The sequence below is a fragment of the Lutra lutra genome, chromosome 1, assembly GCF_902655055.1.
Source record: "Lutra lutra chromosome 1, mLutLut1.2, whole genome shotgun sequence".
Classification (NCBI taxonomy): Eukaryota; Metazoa; Chordata; class Mammalia; order Carnivora; family Mustelidae; genus Lutra; species Lutra lutra.
In genome coordinates this window covers 66,841,956-66,859,648 of record NC_062278.1, presented here as the reverse complement: position 1 = coordinate 66,859,648, position 17,693 = coordinate 66,841,956, and the positions used below count along the sequence as shown (strand labels likewise).

Here is a 17,693-nt window from a genome sequence, read left to right as displayed (position 1 = left end):
AAACTATAGTGATTCAAATGAAAAAAAGAGTGTCAGCATTTGCCGGTAGCACCCACCTCCCCCAGCTGAAAACTATAGTGATTCGAATGAAAAAAAGAGTGTCAGCATTTGGCGGGGGTTCCCCCTTACCTTCTTAAAAGGGAAGGAGAGGTGGTACTCTTTCTGATCCTCCACAACAAGCTTGTGAGGGAGGGCCTACCCACTGAGACTGAAGGTGACCACATCAAGGTTACACCAGCACCTCTCTGAGAGGGATGGGTGGAAATGTGAGACAGCAGCAGGTGGGAAGCCTGCACTCCCACTGCTGGATGTGAGCAGGAAGGACAAGTTTCCCCTGGGCTGAGTGGACTCCCCAGAAGACAGCAGCCTTGAGCCTTTCTTACCAGTGCTCCACTAGTGAGAAAGATCTCAGGACAACACTTGAGAGGAGCGAGGAGCCTAGAAGAGGGAGGGGAGGAATGTCCCCATTTCTCCTCTAAGTTCTTTGGGCCCAGGACCGACAGTGGGGTGGAGGGAGGAGGGCATGACCCCAAAGTTGTAGAACTGATAAAACTGGACTGGGATTCCATTCCACTTCTGGGTATAAATCCAAAGGAAATCAGAGGCACCTGGGTGGCTCAGTCAATTAGGCATCTGCCTTCTGCTCAGGTCATGGTGTGAGGGTGCTGGGATGGAGCTCCGTGCCAGTCTCCCTGCTCAGTGGGGAGTCTGCTTGTCCCTCTACCCCTTGCCCCACTTGTGCATGTTCTCTCAAATAAATGAAATCTTAAAAAAAAAAAAAATCCAAAGGAAATGAAAACAGGGTCTCAAAGAGTCTCCACTTCTGTGTTCACTGCAGCACTATCCACAATAGCCAAGAAAGGAAACAACCTAAGTGTCAACAGATGAATGGATAAAGTGTGACATATACATAATACATACATACATACAATGGAGTATCATCCAGCCCTGCGAAAGAAGGAAATCCAGCCATTTGCGACAACAGGGATGGACTTTAAGGCATTATGCTAAGTGAAACAGCCAGACAGAAAAAAAGACAAATACTGCATGGTATCTCACTTACATGTGGAATCTCAAAAAAAAAAAAAAAAAAAAAAAAAGGTCAAACTCAAGGAAACAAAGTAGGAAAGTGGTTGTCAGGGGCTGGGAGGTGGGGGAACAGGGAGAGATTGGTAAAAGATGAAGATGAATGAGGTCTGAGGATCTGAGGTATAACAGGGTGACAACAGTTGATAACACTATACTGTAGAATTGAAATTTGCTGAGAGTAGAACTTAAATGTTCTCACCCCCCACAAAGATAAATGTGTGCAGTGATGAATATGGTCATTAACTAGATGGGGGGAGTCTAGTCACAATGTATATGTACATCAAATCACCACAATGTACTTCAAATACCTTATAATCTTATGTCAATTATGCTTCAATAAAGCTGAAATTTTAAAAAAATACTGTACTGGGATCAACTGGGTTGAGTTTTTAATATGCTCCCCACCCCCCATCAAAAGACCAAAAACTATGTGATCTGCAAAGGGACAGGAAAAGCAGCTTCAACACGGTATACTGAAGGCAGTAATGGAGGAAAAATAAAATCATTTCATGTTTTACTCACTAAATTCAGACAATTTACCAAACCGGGTACAGAAGTAAAACAGGTCATGCCTCAGATTTCACTTGTTAAAATTCTCCCCTGCTCTTTTCTATACTGTAGGATTTAAGCATCCCAGGTCTGCTTTTTGGTTAGTGCTGAGAGAATTCTAGTGTTCCACCTTCAAAGTGCAGGCTCCCAACTACTGAGAAAAAGAAACCTGAGACAAAGGAGAAATGTTTCCTCTTTTCTTACATCTGCAGAAAAGCACCCACTGTTCTGTGCTATAAAGTGAGATCTTATCAAGTGGGAAATGAAAAGCAGTCGTGAGGGTCTCCAACCTAATCTGCTCAGGAACCCTGTGTAAAAATGTACATACCGTGTATTTTCTATGATTCTCAAACTGACGTCAGAATATTTATACAAAGGAGTCTTTTAAGATGTGGGAATTTAAGAAGTTAGTACATTGCTCTGTGACCTGTAGATGAGCACCCTTGAAAGTCAACAATTCCAGTTGGTTTTCTTACTGAACAATCTGTTTTTATACTCATAATATTTAAAACATGCTTGTTTTCTGAAATATTTAAACACATATGAGAGTTTTTTGAGCCAGAAAATTAACTTTGGAATTCCCTTCTCCCTATATGTATATAAGACTTATAAATCCCATGCCTCTGCTGGAGTCCTGCTGCAAATATGGAGCCAAGAGCTTTGTCTCACACAAGTCAGTACACAGGCTTGATTAAAGAATCAGACTGGGGCACCTGGGTGGCTCAGTGGGTTAAAGCCTCTGCCTTGGCTCAGGTCGTGATCCCAGTGTCCTGGGATCGAGCCCCACATTGGGCTCTCTGCTCTGCAGGGAGCCTGCTTCCTCCTCTCTCTCTCTCTCTCTGCCTGCCTCTCTGCCTACTTGTGATCTCTGTCTGTCAAATACATAAATAAAATCTTAAAAAAAAAAAAGAATCAGACTCGCCATTTCTCCCAGCGCATCACACGACACTCCCAGCAACCGTGAAGTAGCAGGTGTCTGAAACAGATGTGGAACTGCATGTTGAAAGCATTCACATCCACACAATTGGACGAACTTCCAAAGTAATGTTTACTGAATGTATCTCGTGGGCCAGGCAGGGAGGCCACAAAGAGAACAATTCCTCACAAGGAATCTGAGATTGTCCTCAGAAGACACCCAACGACCACACAACAGGATCAGTGTGGTGACAGGGCTGGAGACAGAGGGCTGTGGGCATAAGAGAAGAAAGTGGCCCAGTCCCTGAACAATCAGACCAGGTTTCACCTAGAAGCTTCTACCTGAGCTGGGGCTTGAGGGATGAGTAAGAATCTACCAGGTGAAAAAGGAGAGGGAAGAGCATCAAGAAATGAGGAAAGGGGGTGCACATTCACTGGACTGTGAGTAGAAGTTCAGCATGACTGATCTGTTATTTGTAAAGAGAACTCTGGAGGGCAAGGAGGGAGTCAAGAATGGAGTTAAGGCACCAGGCAGGTTAATTAACAACATTCACTTCATATATACGAATTTAGTACCTCCCATGTTCACAGACACTGTGCTAGGTTGTGTCTGGAGAATAAAGACAAGCAGATGGACAACGAAACCGGCAACACGTGAAGTGTCACGGCCAGTGACGTACAGAGCACGCCTAGGAGTGGCACCTCCCATACCTGAGTAGCCTGGGCTGTGAAATCCAGCTGAGAGATGGATGGTGCAGAAAGGTAAAAGAGGTAGTAGATATGAAGGATACTGAGGTAGAACTACCTGGCAGAGATGCTGTTGGAACCCCACATTATCACCCTCACTGCTCCAATGCACTGTATGCTGCTGCAAGCAGCTGAGTCTTTGCCTAAAGACAGCTGGGTGTGGCTTGCACAAGAGGCCGGATGAGAAGTGCCAGGGAGTGAGCATCCCTAGGAGAGGTCCTCAACCACTGTCAGATGGATAAACACCTTAGTTTGCTTGCTCCTCAGTTGGAACTCCTCTGAGCCATGGCTTACCCCAAGAACCCAGATGGACTAACTCCCAATGCCCTCAGTGGTAATGTGCTCAGTAATGTACATCGTACTGGCCTCCCTGCCCTCCTTGTCTCAATTCCCCATTCTCATCACTTCCTGGAGTCACCTCCCCACTAAATGACTTGTATTTAAATCCTTGTCTGAGAGTCCACCTTTGGGGAACTCAACCTGAAACAAACAGAAAAAACTTAGTCAAAGTTTAGATGATGAACATGAAGACTCAAGTGTGAGGCTTGAAGACTTCTACCTTGGGGAGACACTGACTCTGTCAATGGAGATAAGGATTCTTTAGGATGGAAAGAGGGACAGATTTGGGGGGATAGGGTGAGTTTGGAAAAATGAGCTTCAGGTGCTTAAGGGACATGTCATCTCAAAACTCCTGGAGTATAAGGTTAAAACTCTTGACCTGGGAAAAAGTGAAAAGAAACTGGACCACACAAGAGGGAAAAAACAAGAGATGACATCACATCTCACTAAAGGGCAATAACAGTGTCCTCCTTTGAGCCCAGAGCATACAAAACCCTGGCTGTCTTCTCCAGCCGGTTTCTGTATTCCAGTTTCTCATAGTTGGAGGGGCTCACTCCTTTCAGACCATACATAACTCCCCACCAGCAGCCAGCAATAGTAGCAGTAGAATCGCTGTCTCCCCCGTGGAAAAAGGCTCGGTGGGCAAGCTCCTTCCAGGAGTCTCCCGCAGCCAAGATGGCATCGTAGGCAATCATGGGGGCGTCGTGGCCACTGCTGCCACCCCAGCCAGAGTAGCTTACGGAGGTATAGAACTGATCCCTCTCCTTGACATCAAAGGGCTTGGGGAAGATAGGGGCTGACTTGCCATCCAAAATCCCTCTAAGTTTTAGGTATTTTTCCCATTGGTCTTGAAAGTAGGACCTGTAGGAAGGAAACATTCTATAGTCAATTGAAACAATAAATTTGAGAGGTACCAAATAGATGTGGGAACAGGGAGAATTCCAAGATGACTTCAACTTCTTGTGCTAATATCGAAATTGTATTAAAAACTCAAAATCTCTAAGTGCCATTTGTTCAATAAATTTTTGCCAAGGATTAATATAAAGAAGGCACCAATACCTGCTGCTAAATAAAACAAGAAGTTAAAGGTGAGAAATGAAGGTCTATTTTTCCTGAATTGAGAATAGTATCAAATATCACCTTCCAAAGATGAAACTTACTGCTTTTTTTTCTTTCTTCTTTTTTTTTTTTTAAGATTTTATTTATTTATTTGACAGACAGAGATCACAAGTAGGCAGAGGCAAGCAGAGAGAAAGAGAGAGGGAAGCAGACTCCTTGCTGAGCAGAGAGCCGATGTGGGGCTCGATCCCAGGATTCTGGGATCACGACCTGAGCTGAAGGCAGAGGCTTTAACCCACTGAGCCACCCAGGCACCGCTTTTTTTTAAAAATAGACTCCATGCCCACTGTGGAGCCCAGTGTGTGGGTCCTGAATTCACAACCCTGAAATCAAGACTGAAACGGAGACCAACAGTTGGGAAGCCCAAACAGCTGAGCCCCCAGACACCCCTTCCTTTATTATTTTTTAAAAATTATTAAAATTATTTTAAAATTAAAATTATTTTAAAAGATGATATAATAGATACATAGTAAAAAGGTTACTCTAGTCGGCCTAATTAACACATCATCTCCTTATATACTTATATCGTTTTTTTTCAAGACAGAACTTTGGAACATCACGACCACAGGTGATTTCAGTAGAAAGCTTCTGGACCTCTTTATTCCAAGAAAGGTGATGTGACGTCAACTCACCAAAAAGGGAAACTGTGGCTTTACCACTTATAACTAGCTAGTGAAAAAACCTATCTCTTGGGCATTGTAACCAAGGATTTCAAAACACTGTGTGTCATGACAACCTTGAAGAAATGGGTTCTAGGAAATAAGCAGCAAAGTTCACAGTAGCATGAACTTAGCAGTATAGGATAACCACAAAACCGATAGAAGGCTGGAACACACAACAGGATCCCTACACAACAGGGAAGCCCTGCAGGTGTACTACTCATTGAGGTCTTCACTGGCTACATGGTGGCAACTATTTCTGCCACTGAACTTGAAACCCTTCAGCAGGTGGCAGGGGGAGGGGCAGTGCTGGATGCAGCAGTAACAAAAAGGGATGGTGAAAACCAGGATGGTTGCTTTGATCTATGAATTCTAAGTGCCCATGTGCATGCATGTGTACACTCAGATTCAGTCTTTTTTTTTTTTAAGATTTTATTTGTTTTAGATAGAGCACATGAGAAAGAGAGCATGGGGGTAGGGGCAGAAGGAGAGGGAGAAGCAGGCTCCCCACTGAGCAAGGAGCCCTATGTGGGGCTCAGTCCCAGGACCCTGAGACCACAACCTGAACCAAAGGCAGACAGACACTTAACCAAATGAGCCACCCAGGTGCCCCCCGGATTCATTTCCCAGCAGGAGCATGCACCTACCAACTTACCAGTGTTGAAGGTTCTTCTCCAAAAAGTAGCCTGATTGGATAATGTACTTTTTAGCTTCTGGTAGCACCTCCATCAGTTCTTTTCCCCATTGCCTGGGAGGCTTGCCATTCACAGCATAGGCTGTAAAAAGAGCAGAAACAAGGGCTCCCAGGTAGCCTGTAGGGTGGTGGTGGGTCATCCTGCCGCTCTCGATGCTCACCTGGATCAGCGTGTCCAGCTGGCTGCGGTGAGGGAACCGGAGGCCGATGCACATGGCACGCATAGCCGCCCCGCAGCCACCCTCATGGCTGTTAAAGGGAATCCTCCAGCCATTGGCCTCATCCGGCTTCAGCAGCAAGGCATTCTGCACTGAAGCACCTCCTGGCAAGAGTCAGGGAGAGCAAAGGCTCAGTGTAACAGAAGCAAAGGCCTCTATAGGAGGAAAGAACCAAGTTCGGTCCCTAAGTTTCTCTGATGGAAAGGTAAAGCCCCCCAAATATGATGAATGACTCCTGACTCCAAACCCCAAGCCAACACTTTTCCTAACTTCCTAACCTCCTAACTCTCACTAGCATGAGAAGACTGATGACATAAGAACCAGATTCATAGTCTTGGAATCTCTATCAGTTATTACTGAGACATCACAGTAACTCAAAAAGGTAGGCTTAACATACAAGACTTTTCTTAAATGACTAAGCTCAGGCTCAGAGCTTAAGAACCTTGCTCAAAAATCACTTCACCAGCTAGCTAGTGACTCCATCGAAACCATCAGACTCCGAACCCAAGCCCTTAGAGAACCCAAGGAAAACCTGACCACGGGAGATCCTGAATGCCAGAAAGAGGCTGATAGATGGAATACCAGGCTGGGAAAAGGAGCAACGGGTTCAGAGCAACTATGTGCCTTTGGGTGCCCTATGTATTTTGTAAGCCTCATTTTTTTATTTAATATGTATCTTTTTTTATCAGTCAATATTTATTTGCATAATTTTAAATAGCTGTGAATTCATCACCATAATTAAGTAAATCAGAGAACATTTAGGTTGTTTCTATTTTTATCACAACTACAAAAAAACAACCGTCTCCTTGATATTGAAATCTCAGTTAACATTTTTTTTTATTTATTTATTTTTTTTAAAGATTTTATTTATTTATTTGACAGAGAGAGATCACAAGTAGACGGAGAGGAAGGCAGAGAGAGAGAGAGAGAGGGAAGCAGGCTTCTTGCTGAGCAGAGAGCCCGATGTGGGACTCGATCCCAGGACCCTGAGATCATGACCTGAGCCGAAGGCAGCGGCTTAACCCACTGAGCCACCCAGGCGCCCCCAGTTAACATTTTTAATGAGTGCCTTGGGCCTGCTGTATTCTCCTCCACCTGCCTGTGACCTCCACTGGCTGCACCTACCTGGTGCGCGGCCATCCATGTCTTCCATGCAGTCTTGGTAATGCTTAGCAAGTAGGGAATACAGGTGAGCCAAATCCAAGACCTTGCCGGCTTCCACAAGAGCCTCTGCAGTGGCCAGGTGCATCACCGTGTCATCGCTAACTCTCCACCTCTCCACATCTATGGCATCCAAACCACCAAGCTGGGCCAGCTGCTGGTGAATCTTTTCCCCATCACGGAGAAACTCCCACTTCCCGTTGAAGTACCCCAAGGCATCTCCAGCTGCACTCAGCAACATGGCAGCCACATACCTCTCCATCAGTCCCTCACACATGGTGAGGCTGTCCCTGTGGGAATATTAAGATACACAGAAGATGAGGAAAAGAAGAATCAAAAAAATAATGGCCCTATCTACATGTTATTGAGCACTCGCTACCTGTAGGCATTGTATTAAGTGCATCTCATTCAATTCTAACAAATGCTCTATAAGCAATGTATTAGACCCATTTTAGAGGTGAGTACATTGAGGATCACCAAGAGAATGCAGTATGAGAAACGTTATGTGCCTTGTCTTAGGTCACGGAGGTGGTAAGTGGCAGGGCTGGGATTACAGCTTAGGTCCATCTGACTTCACAGCCAACGATTTAATTTTTTAAAAATTAAAAAAAAAACTTTTTTAAATTTTTTATTATGTTACGTTAGTCATCATATAGTACATTGTTAGTTTTTGATGTAGTGTTCCATGATTCACCGTTTGCATATAAAACTCAGTGCTCCATGCAATACATACGCTCTTTAATACCCATCACTGGGCTAACACAACCCCCCACTGCCCTCCCCTCTAAAACCTTCAGTTTTCTTCTCGGAGTCCATAGTCTCTCATGGTTCATCTTCCCCTCCGATTCCTGCTTTGTTTTCCCTTCCTTTTCCTAATGTCCTCCATGCTATTCCTTATGTTCACAAATAAGTGAAACCACATGATAATTGACTCTCTCTGCTTGACTTCCTTCACTCAGCATAATCTCCTCCAGTCCCATCCATGTTGATGCAAAAGTTGGGTATTCATTCTTTCTGATGGCTGAGTAATATTCCATTGTATATATGGACCATATCTTCTTTATCTATTCATCTGTTGAAGGGCATCTGGGCTCTTTCCAGAGTTTGGCTATTGTGGACATTGCTGCTATGAACACTGGGGTGCACATGGCCCTTCATTTCACTACATCTTTGGGTATCTTTGGGGTAAATACCCAGTCGTGCAATTGCTGGGTCACAGGGTTCCACAGCCAACGATTTTAATTATGACTCCATCTTTGCCTCTCTGTGAGTGGCAAGGCTCTTAAATTCTACAAGTCAAACCAAGGTTGTCATTTTCTCTTTTTCACTGGGATTTGGCCTGGGAAGTATATACCTCCTTTATTAAATAGTAGTGCGTTCCATTGGCGATGCAATGCAGTTTGTAAAGTACCTGCTCTTTGTATCTCAGTAGTAGGCCAGGACGACAATATGCATTTTGCAGATCAGAAAACTGAAGCTCAGAGAGGGTAAATTCACACACCCAGTGATGGAGGCACTGAGACCCAAATCTTCTGATTTCAGGCCACTCCTTCTCAGCACAGATCTACTTACCTTGGGCAACTTCTTTGCACCTCAGCCTCTACATCTCTAAAATGGTGACAAAATAGTAACAACCTCATTGGTTTGCTGTGAGAAGTAAATAAATAAATTTTTGTAGAGCTCTTACAACAGTGCTTAACACATAATAAGCACCATTTTCATTCATAGTCAACTAGGGGAAAAGATTTTTCTGTTATTGAACTAGAATCTTTCTCCCCACAACCTTCCTTTCAACAGCAGTATTTTAATTTTGTCTCTCTGCTTAATGATTTGGCTTCTAGAGTCTTGGGATCTCACCTAATATTCCCTCGACAAATCTAATCCCTGGTGAGCAAGGTACCATATGTGCATTTCCAATATTCATCGTGCCCTATTGCCTGCAGCATTCATGTTCAAAGCCCTCCACCATCTACCCCAAATCTACCCACCTACTTCACTCGCAGGGACCAGGCACTTTTAAACGCCTGGCTGCAGGTGGACTGCACTTCTGTGGGCCAGGGAGGGCAGGCCGGCAAGCACCTGGAGAAGAGTAAATGGTGAAGACAGGCTGAGCTTACCAAACAGGACTTACTGACCTTGCTGTTTCTTGACTCATAAATGATATTTGTAAAGCGTTATTTACATATTTTATTATTTACAAACAATGCCTAGGAACAGGAGTTCTGGGCTACTACACCTGGCTCTGCCAAGAATCAGGTGTATGACTGTGGACAAGCCACCCACTCTGGACCTTGATTTCCCCGTTTATAAACAGGAGAGTGGGGGCTCCCATCTTGGGCTCCTGAGACCTTTGGAGATCAGCTTAGTTGGCTTTTAAGGACCAACTTTTAACCCCCTGTCTCCCTCTCCCAATGTCCCCAGATTCTATTCTGCCATTCCTTCTGGCTCTACCCAAAAGTGTGTTTTTGGGAGTTGCAAGCAGGGGTGGGGGACGATGACCATCTCTTTCCTTGGAAATTCTCTTTTAACATTTACACGTACTGCTCTCAGCCTTCCGCTTTCAGAACACCATTATTGCTTAAACTGCTCTTCTACCGTTCACATTCTTGGCCCCGAACTATATATTCAAATTCAAAACTTCAAAACTAAGCTCTGGGCAGAAGCTTCCCGACAGTCCTCCTCCCCACCACCCCCTCCTTATTTTTCTTTTTTGGTGGTGGTGATGAGGAAACACGCCTGGGCAGGGGGCTGCGTGGGGGGGCGCCTGGTCACCACCCGGTAGACACGAGCGCGCGGGGCACGCGGGGCTGAACGCGCGGGTCTCTGGGGGAGGCAGAGGCACACGCGGGGGCAGGGCCGAGGAGAGGCGGGTACAAGTACCTGATCGCCAGTTCTGGAGCGCGCGCGAGATGAGGGCGGGGCCGAGCGCCAGGGGTTCAGGGTGCGCGGGGAGGGCCGCTTCCGCTGTGTGGAGGCGCAGAATGACCTCACCGCGCGCGGAGCGCACCGGGAAGGGGCGGAGCCGCGCAGCCGCGTTCGGGGGCCCAGGTTCGCGGGAAAGAGGACGGGTAGGGGGTTGGATACTGTCCTCGCAGCGGCGTTCCCTTTTGAGCCCCGCTGGGGGCCACGGGAGGAGTGTCACCAGATACCTGGTCTATCTACGGCGCTGCGCAGCCTCTAGCATTTCGGAATGTCGCGGTTCAGAGAACCGGACTCGGACTGAGTGACGATGATTCCCTGTAGCCCTTTGCTGATGCCTGGGAACCTTTGGTCTGTCGAGCTTTTGTGGGTTATCGTGAGCCAGGGTGTGGCCAAATACTGGGGAAAGGGTCCTGAGTGCAATGCCTTAGTCGGAACTCCCTCCCATAAAATGGGAAAATAACAGCACCTACTTCTAATGGTGGTTGTAAGGAATAAGTTAATTTTAACTCATCGTTTATTTTGTAGCAGTTTGGAATTTTTGCATCCTGATAGTAAATAAAAGCAAAGACAAACTAACGGTCTTTTTGTTTGGATAAATTAATTATATTGCCCTTGAAAAGAATTAGAATCACCGTATGTAAGTATTTTATATACTTGTCCAAAATTTTAATTTGCTATGCCTATTTTTCTGGCTGTAATTATCCAGACTTGGCCTGAGAGTTTTGTTTTTATTTTTAATCGAGATGCAAATGCACTCCTTTGGTGTTCTGTTCATGAGTTTTAATAAATATATATATCTGAGTAGTCATAATCAAGATACAGAATATTTTCATTACTCCAGAATATTCCCTTGTGCCCTTTTCCAGGCAAACCCCCACCTCCACCTTCAACCTTAGCCAAAGTGATTTTTTTTTTTAAGATTTTTTATTTATTTATTTGACAGAGAGAGAGCACAAGCAGGCAGAGAGGCAGGCAGAGAGAGAGGAGGAAGCAGGCTCCCTGCTGAGCAGAGAGCCCGATGCGGGGCTCGATCCCAGGACCCTGAGATCATGACCTGAGCCGAAGGCAGCGGCTTAACCCACTGAGCCACCCAGGCGCCCCGCCAAAGTGATTTTTAATTGTTTACAGAAATCAAATCACTGCCAGCCTCTGAGGATGTAGTCAAAGTTCCCTGGTAAGGGATGTTTTTAATAAGCATTCCTATAAAACTCATAACTGTTTCAGTTTAAAATGTCTGTTGAGGATATTGTTCATATCACATAGTACTCTTTCAACAAGAATCCATGGAAAAAGTGTTTCTTTGGCTTGAATATAAATAATAACTAGGGTTGTTCTTAGCCATTAGTTTCCTCTTACTTTATGCTGCCTGTTAACCTTGCTATCACTTAGACTCCTGACTCATTCATGCTACTGAATGGCTACAGATAGAGGTTTGTGCAGGACTTCTGAGCCATAAACAGTGTTGTCATCCTTCACCACCTTGTTTTACTGATTCCCATATTTATGAGCCTCCATCCCCCACTGAAAGCACATTTTTTAACTGGTTGGTTTATATACTACCCAGTGCATAAGGCCAGCCAATAGCTCTGCCTTTACTTGGGAAGAACAACCAATACACCTGAACAGTAATGCCCCAGGATTTTCCTGAAACCCCTTCTTACTTCTCACAAACCTTAAAGGCTGATCTAGATGATACAAAATTTCCTGGAGGTTGTGCCTTATTACATTACGTAGATGACTTCCTTCTCTGATCTCATTCCTAGCCTCTTCACAGGTGAACAGCATTCATCTGGTAAAACGTTTAGCTTTAAAGGGACATGAAGTCTCTTCAAAAAAAAAAGAAAATTGTGCTTTGTTCAAATTCAGGTTTGCTATCTAGGGCACCGGATTTTGGAACAAGGACCTCATTTAGGTCCAAACAGGGTTCATGGCATCTTGAATTTCCCAAAACTCAAAACTAGGTACCAACTATGAGGGTTTGGGGGGAATTAGCTAGCTACTGATTGTGGAAATTGTCCAAATCTCTCTCTTATGGCCCATCCCATAGGTGTTTTACTTAAAAAAACTACAAACTTGACCATATTATTTAGGAAGATCAAGATAACTTAAAGCCTTAAAGGAAAATAAATAAATAAATAAAGCCTTAAAGGAAAGCTTAATAAATCCCTCTGCCCGTGGATATTGCGATGATCAATTTCTCTTTTTCCTTTTTGTACGTTAAAAATAAAGGAATGCTCTTAGAGTACTCACCCAAAAACATGGGGACCACATTTACCCAAAGGGTGTGTATCATAGCCAATAACTAGACCCTACTGTACAAGGGTACCCTCCCTTGCCTCAGACCATTTCTCCCATAGTCCTTTTAGTGAAGGCCACTGAAGAAATAATCATGAGATTCCCACCCCCCCCACAAATATTCTTGCACTCCATGTGGTTGAAGCCTTTTTAAATGCTGACCCTATTCAATACCTTTCATCTGGCTGCCTCACCTCCTATAAAATCTTCTTGCTACTTACCAGATTCTTCCTCAGTTCAATAAGTTTAACCCTGTGATTCTTCTCCCTCCATGAACAAAACCTCTCACTACTGCTTACTACTGACAAACCACGTTCTGATTCCCATAATGACTTACAGGAAACTGCTTTATCATGCCGACTTTCCATGGTTTTCTGATGTTTCTTATTTAAAAGGTAAAAATGATACATTTTGTGCGAGCTATACAGCTGCACCTCTTTGATGTTCTTGAGGTGGTACCTTTGCCTTTGGCTACCTCATCACAACAGGCCGAATTGTGTGCTCTCACTCAGGCCTGCATTTAGCCAAAGATCCATATCCGTACGGACAGGAGTTATTCCTTTGGAGTAGCTTATGACTTTGGAATGCTATGGAAACAGCAAGGTTTCCATACTTCCAACTAAGATAAAATTTAAAATGGTTCTTACCTTCAAAAGGCCATATTATTAGATGCCATACTTCTACTGCCACTTTGGTCATTTTTCAGGTCCCTGGGCATTCCAAACACCTCACTGATGTTTCTACAGGAACACTGCACTCAGAAGAACGAACAACCATGCCTCTGTCATGGTCCACAGAAATGTTCCCACAATGATAATCGAGAAAAATTTACTAGAGATGCTCAAAAATTGGCCCCAGGAAAGGGAAAAAACTGGAAACCTCATAGCTATTGGTTCAATAAAAAGAGAAATTTGGTTTGGCCCAAATAGGAACCTAGTCCTAGCAGAGTCCAGAAAACTCCCATTACTGACTACTACTGTACATGCATTGAATCACTGGTTCACTGATAAGATCATAACTCTTACGAACCCAGACTAGTGGGGAAATAATGACAGAACTGCAGAAAGTGCCTATTTTCTTGCCCCACCTGCCCAAAATACAACCTAGAGAAACACAAAATACAATCACCACTCCTGGACACTTTAAATTCCCCAATGGGCCATTCGAGGTTTAGCGAATGGATTTCATTCAGCTTTTCCCACCTCAGGGATAAATTATGTTTTAGTCATGGTTTGTATGTTTTTGCACTGGACTGAAGCTTTTCCCTGTTATGCAGGCTACTGTGTCTTCTATGGCTAAAAATCCTATTATAAAATATTATACCCACTTGGTAACCCCCCTCAAACTTCATAGTGACTGGGAAACTCACTTCACTGGTCAAGTACTTGGCAACTCCTTTATGTGAGGAGGTTTCATAATGGCCCCTATACTTGGGGCAGGTCACTGTCTTGACAGCTGGAGGATGAAAAGGGCAATGTGCTCTTCCTGTATTTACTATTCTGTTTTCTCTTCATAATAAGTTAGAAGCCTACCACTGGTCTACTCCACTAAATGCCCATGGCCATCTTAAACAGAAACTTCTAGGAGGCATACAGGACTCTGGGTTTGCTGAGGAAGAGATGATCAGGAATTTCTTCCTAATACTGGGAGAGTTAGTCAACCACAGCCAAGACAATAGCAGCCCAAAACTAATCACTTGACTTGCTGCCTACAGTAGTTTTGGATAATTGAATAGCCCTTGGTTATTTACTCGCTGAACAAGGAGGTGTTTGAATAGGCAATACCACCTGTCCTATATGGATAAATTCTTCTGGGGTATTAGACCCCCAACTGCACAAAATTAGGGAACAAGCACATTGGCTACAATAAATTTCATGTAATGATCCGTGGTCCTTTGGCCTCTTTCTCTGGTTACCTTTAGATCTGGGCTCCTGGTTTAGAGCCATCACACAAACTGGATTTGTCACATTACTTTTAATTTCATTTTGTATAATCATTTTTAAACTTTGTACCTATTGCCTGTCAAGTCTTTGTAGAACCAGCATGCCAAATAGGGAGATGCTAACTCAACACTTCGAGATGATCTCCACTGGTTATTTACAACCCTGGTAATACATAAACTTCAGAAGGGAAATGCCTGAGAGTTCTCCCTCCTACCCTTCCTTGTTACTCAGGTGTGACCTCTATGTTTTCCAGCCTGTGCACTTTGCCTCTGACATGGGTCATGACAACCAGGGAAGGTCCTTTCTGGCACCAAAGGACAAAACCACTAAATGCAGAAAACCTGGCTCCTGATCAGTGATGTTTTCAAGGAAACATCTTGAACAGAAGGGGGAAATGTGAAAATGAATAAAAGAAGGCTTTGTTCACAACGGAGTCAGGCAGCCCTGAAGAAGGAAGCTCTCATGCATGTACCACACATTGCAGTTTATTTTATATATGCTTACAGGAAGAAGCTTACTTTACTACAACAGCAGGAGGAGTGAAAATTTTCCCTTTGCCCATCAACAACCCAGCTAGTGAGAAACTGCCACATCTCAACCACTGAGAAGTAGCCACAACCCTGATCTCTGGCTCTTCTCCCATAAGCTTTCATTCAAAACTACCCCACCCAGCTTTCTCCATTCCTCCATAAAAGCAGACCCCTCTCACTTGTTCTCTGGATCTTGACTATGTTTTACTGGAGTTTACATGTCCCAAATTGCATTTCCTCTGCTATTCCTGAATAAACTCATTTTGCTGCTAAAATAATTGGCTATTTTATTTTTAAGGCTAACCTACTGACACTTTTTTCTCCTTGGTCAAAAATTAGAAAATATTTCTGGGACATCAAGGACATGGTCATGCAAACCGAAAGAACAATTTGTCAGTTAGCTCCAAATACCTGCAAATAACCATTACCATCTCCCTACCCCCCTCACCATTCCCCACACTCACCGGCTTAAATAATAAAGACATTTACTATCTTTATATAACAAAATGTCTAGAGATGTCTAGATTAGCTTACCAAAAAATATCTTAGAAATGAGAAATCACCAGGGTTAATTCTTTGTTACCATCAAGGATCCTGTTCCTTCCATCTTTCTGCCCTGCTTTCTCACTGTGCTAGCTTTATCCCCGGGCTGACTTCTCTGACAGGTACAAAATCCATTTACAATTACAGACAATGTCTAATGAGAAAGGCTATGTCTATTCTTTCAAGAATGAAGAAACTGTTAAGAAAGCCTCTCTCTGCACCTCCTCTACTAAACCAATCACTGGCAGGCAAGTTAGATTATGAGCTCCCCTTTGATCAAGGATAGAACATCTTCCCCAAGAGGTGGGGTCTTACACAAAAACCAAGATTTCGTTCATAAAGGAAAGAGTGAATGCTGTTCTGCCAAGAAGAACTAATATTTACCTGGCATTTTACTGGTGCTAGGCATCAGTGTAGATGCTGGAAATACAGAGGTGTTGAAGATTTAGTTCTCCACCCCCAGTTTTACTGAAGAAGACGTACTACAAGTATTGTATTACTCACCAATCCAGTATTATTTGGCATTTTGAGACTTTTCCTGAGAAACAAACTTGTGGGACTCAGACCTGACCTCTGAGATGTTTCATCTGTAAGGTGGAAATAATGATACTTTTCATAAAGAATTGTTAATGTCTTGGAGTGATCTTTATATATCTTACAGACCTAAATACCTACGGTGTACCAGGTATATGGTAGGCCCTGACCCAGGACCCTCTCTCATGACACGGACCCAGCCATGTAACCTCATTTGACGCTGCTGCCTCGTGATATTTTTAAAATGTTTTTTAATAAAATGTTTACCTTGTGGGGCGCCTGGGTGGCTCAGTGGGTTAAAGCCTCTGCCTTCGGTTCAGGTCATGTTCCCACGGTCCTGGGATTGAACCCCGCATCGGGCTCTCTCCTTGGCAGGGAGCCTGCTTCCCTTCCTCTCTCTCTGCCTGCCTCTGCCTACTCATGATCTCTGTCTGTCAAATGAATAAATGAAATCTTTAAAAAAATAAAATAAAATAAAATGTTTACTTTGTTTAATGATAAAAGTAATGCATACTTCCAGCAGAAATGTTGGGAAAGCTTCTAAAAATTTCTCCTAAAAAAATAGCCACAAATATTCATGAAGATATATGTTCCTGAATGTCCTTTGCAGAATTGTTTCTAATAGTAGAAAGTTGAAAACAACCTCAGTATCTGTTTACATGGGAGTATGCATTTCTTTCTCCTAAATCATGGCATAATTATGGAACTATTCAAAACCATGAGGTAGACATTTAAATCAGTAGAGTTTGGATAAATAATCAAGCTTACATGGAAAGAGCTGAGAGATAATTTTGTTAGGTAAAAAAAAAAAAATCTAATTTTAGAATGAAGAATATATATGGTCTTAGGTTAAAAAAAGGGGGGCTCTGTGTGTGTGTGTGTGTGTGTGTGTGTGTGTAAAATGACTGAAAGGGTACGCATCAAGTTGTTAATGATTATGATTACCTCTCAAGGGGGTAATGGGAGAGTTTTCCAGGAGTATGGAGAAACTTTTAATCTTTCATAATCAGAATTCTTATATATTATGTGTATAAAGATATTTTAGAAAACAGGAAAAACAGAACCACTCACATTTCATCACTCATACTGTATACAGTCTTTATTTTATGCACATGTTTTTTTAATTGGGTCATTTTGTATACAACTTTATATTCTATTTCTAATACTATACTATATACAGTGATACATAATTGATTGCAAATGCTCAGATAAGATAATGCTTCTGGAGTAAATTCCCTTTCATATTGATACAAAGAAAATGAGGCCCTGGTTCTGTTGTCCTCCAACTAAAGTAGGTCAAAGCTACTCCATTTGAAGGAAAACAGAAGAAGCATAGATAACTGAAAAACAGGGTATTAAACAAATCTTTGCCACTTCACAGTCCTAAATGCATAATACCACATCTAATTAAAGCATGAGAACATACAAAAGAGAGA

The 17,693-nt window shown here is 43.3% G+C and overlaps 1 protein-coding gene across 5 annotated transcripts; it reads right to left on the bottom strand.

Moving 5' to 3' along the window:
* Positions 1-2,668: 2,668 nt before the first annotated feature.
* ADPRH (ADP-ribosylarginine hydrolase) lies at positions 2,669-10,513 on the bottom strand. 5 transcript variants are annotated; one of them, XM_047725752.1, is made up of 5 exons: positions 10,371-10,513; positions 9,479-9,569; positions 7,455-7,780; positions 6,073-6,433; positions 2,669-4,500 (listed from the first exon to the last, which is right to left on the bottom strand). In XM_047725752.1, the coding sequence occupies exons 3-5, from the start codon at positions 7,765-7,767 to the stop codon at positions 4,086-4,088; spliced, it is 1,089 nt and encodes a 362-aa protein (XP_047581708.1). In that variant the 5' UTR covers positions 7,768-7,780; positions 9,479-9,569; positions 10,371-10,513; the 3' UTR covers positions 2,669-4,085. The 5 variants fall into 5 exon arrangements, with proteins under 5 accessions (XP_047581708.1, XP_047581720.1, XP_047581715.1 ...); XM_047725764.1 differs by having other exon boundaries at positions 9,483-9,569; XM_047725759.1 differs by having other exon boundaries at positions 9,479-9,572; positions 10,375-10,513.
* Between the last annotated feature and the right edge of the window lie 7,180 nt (positions 10,514-17,693).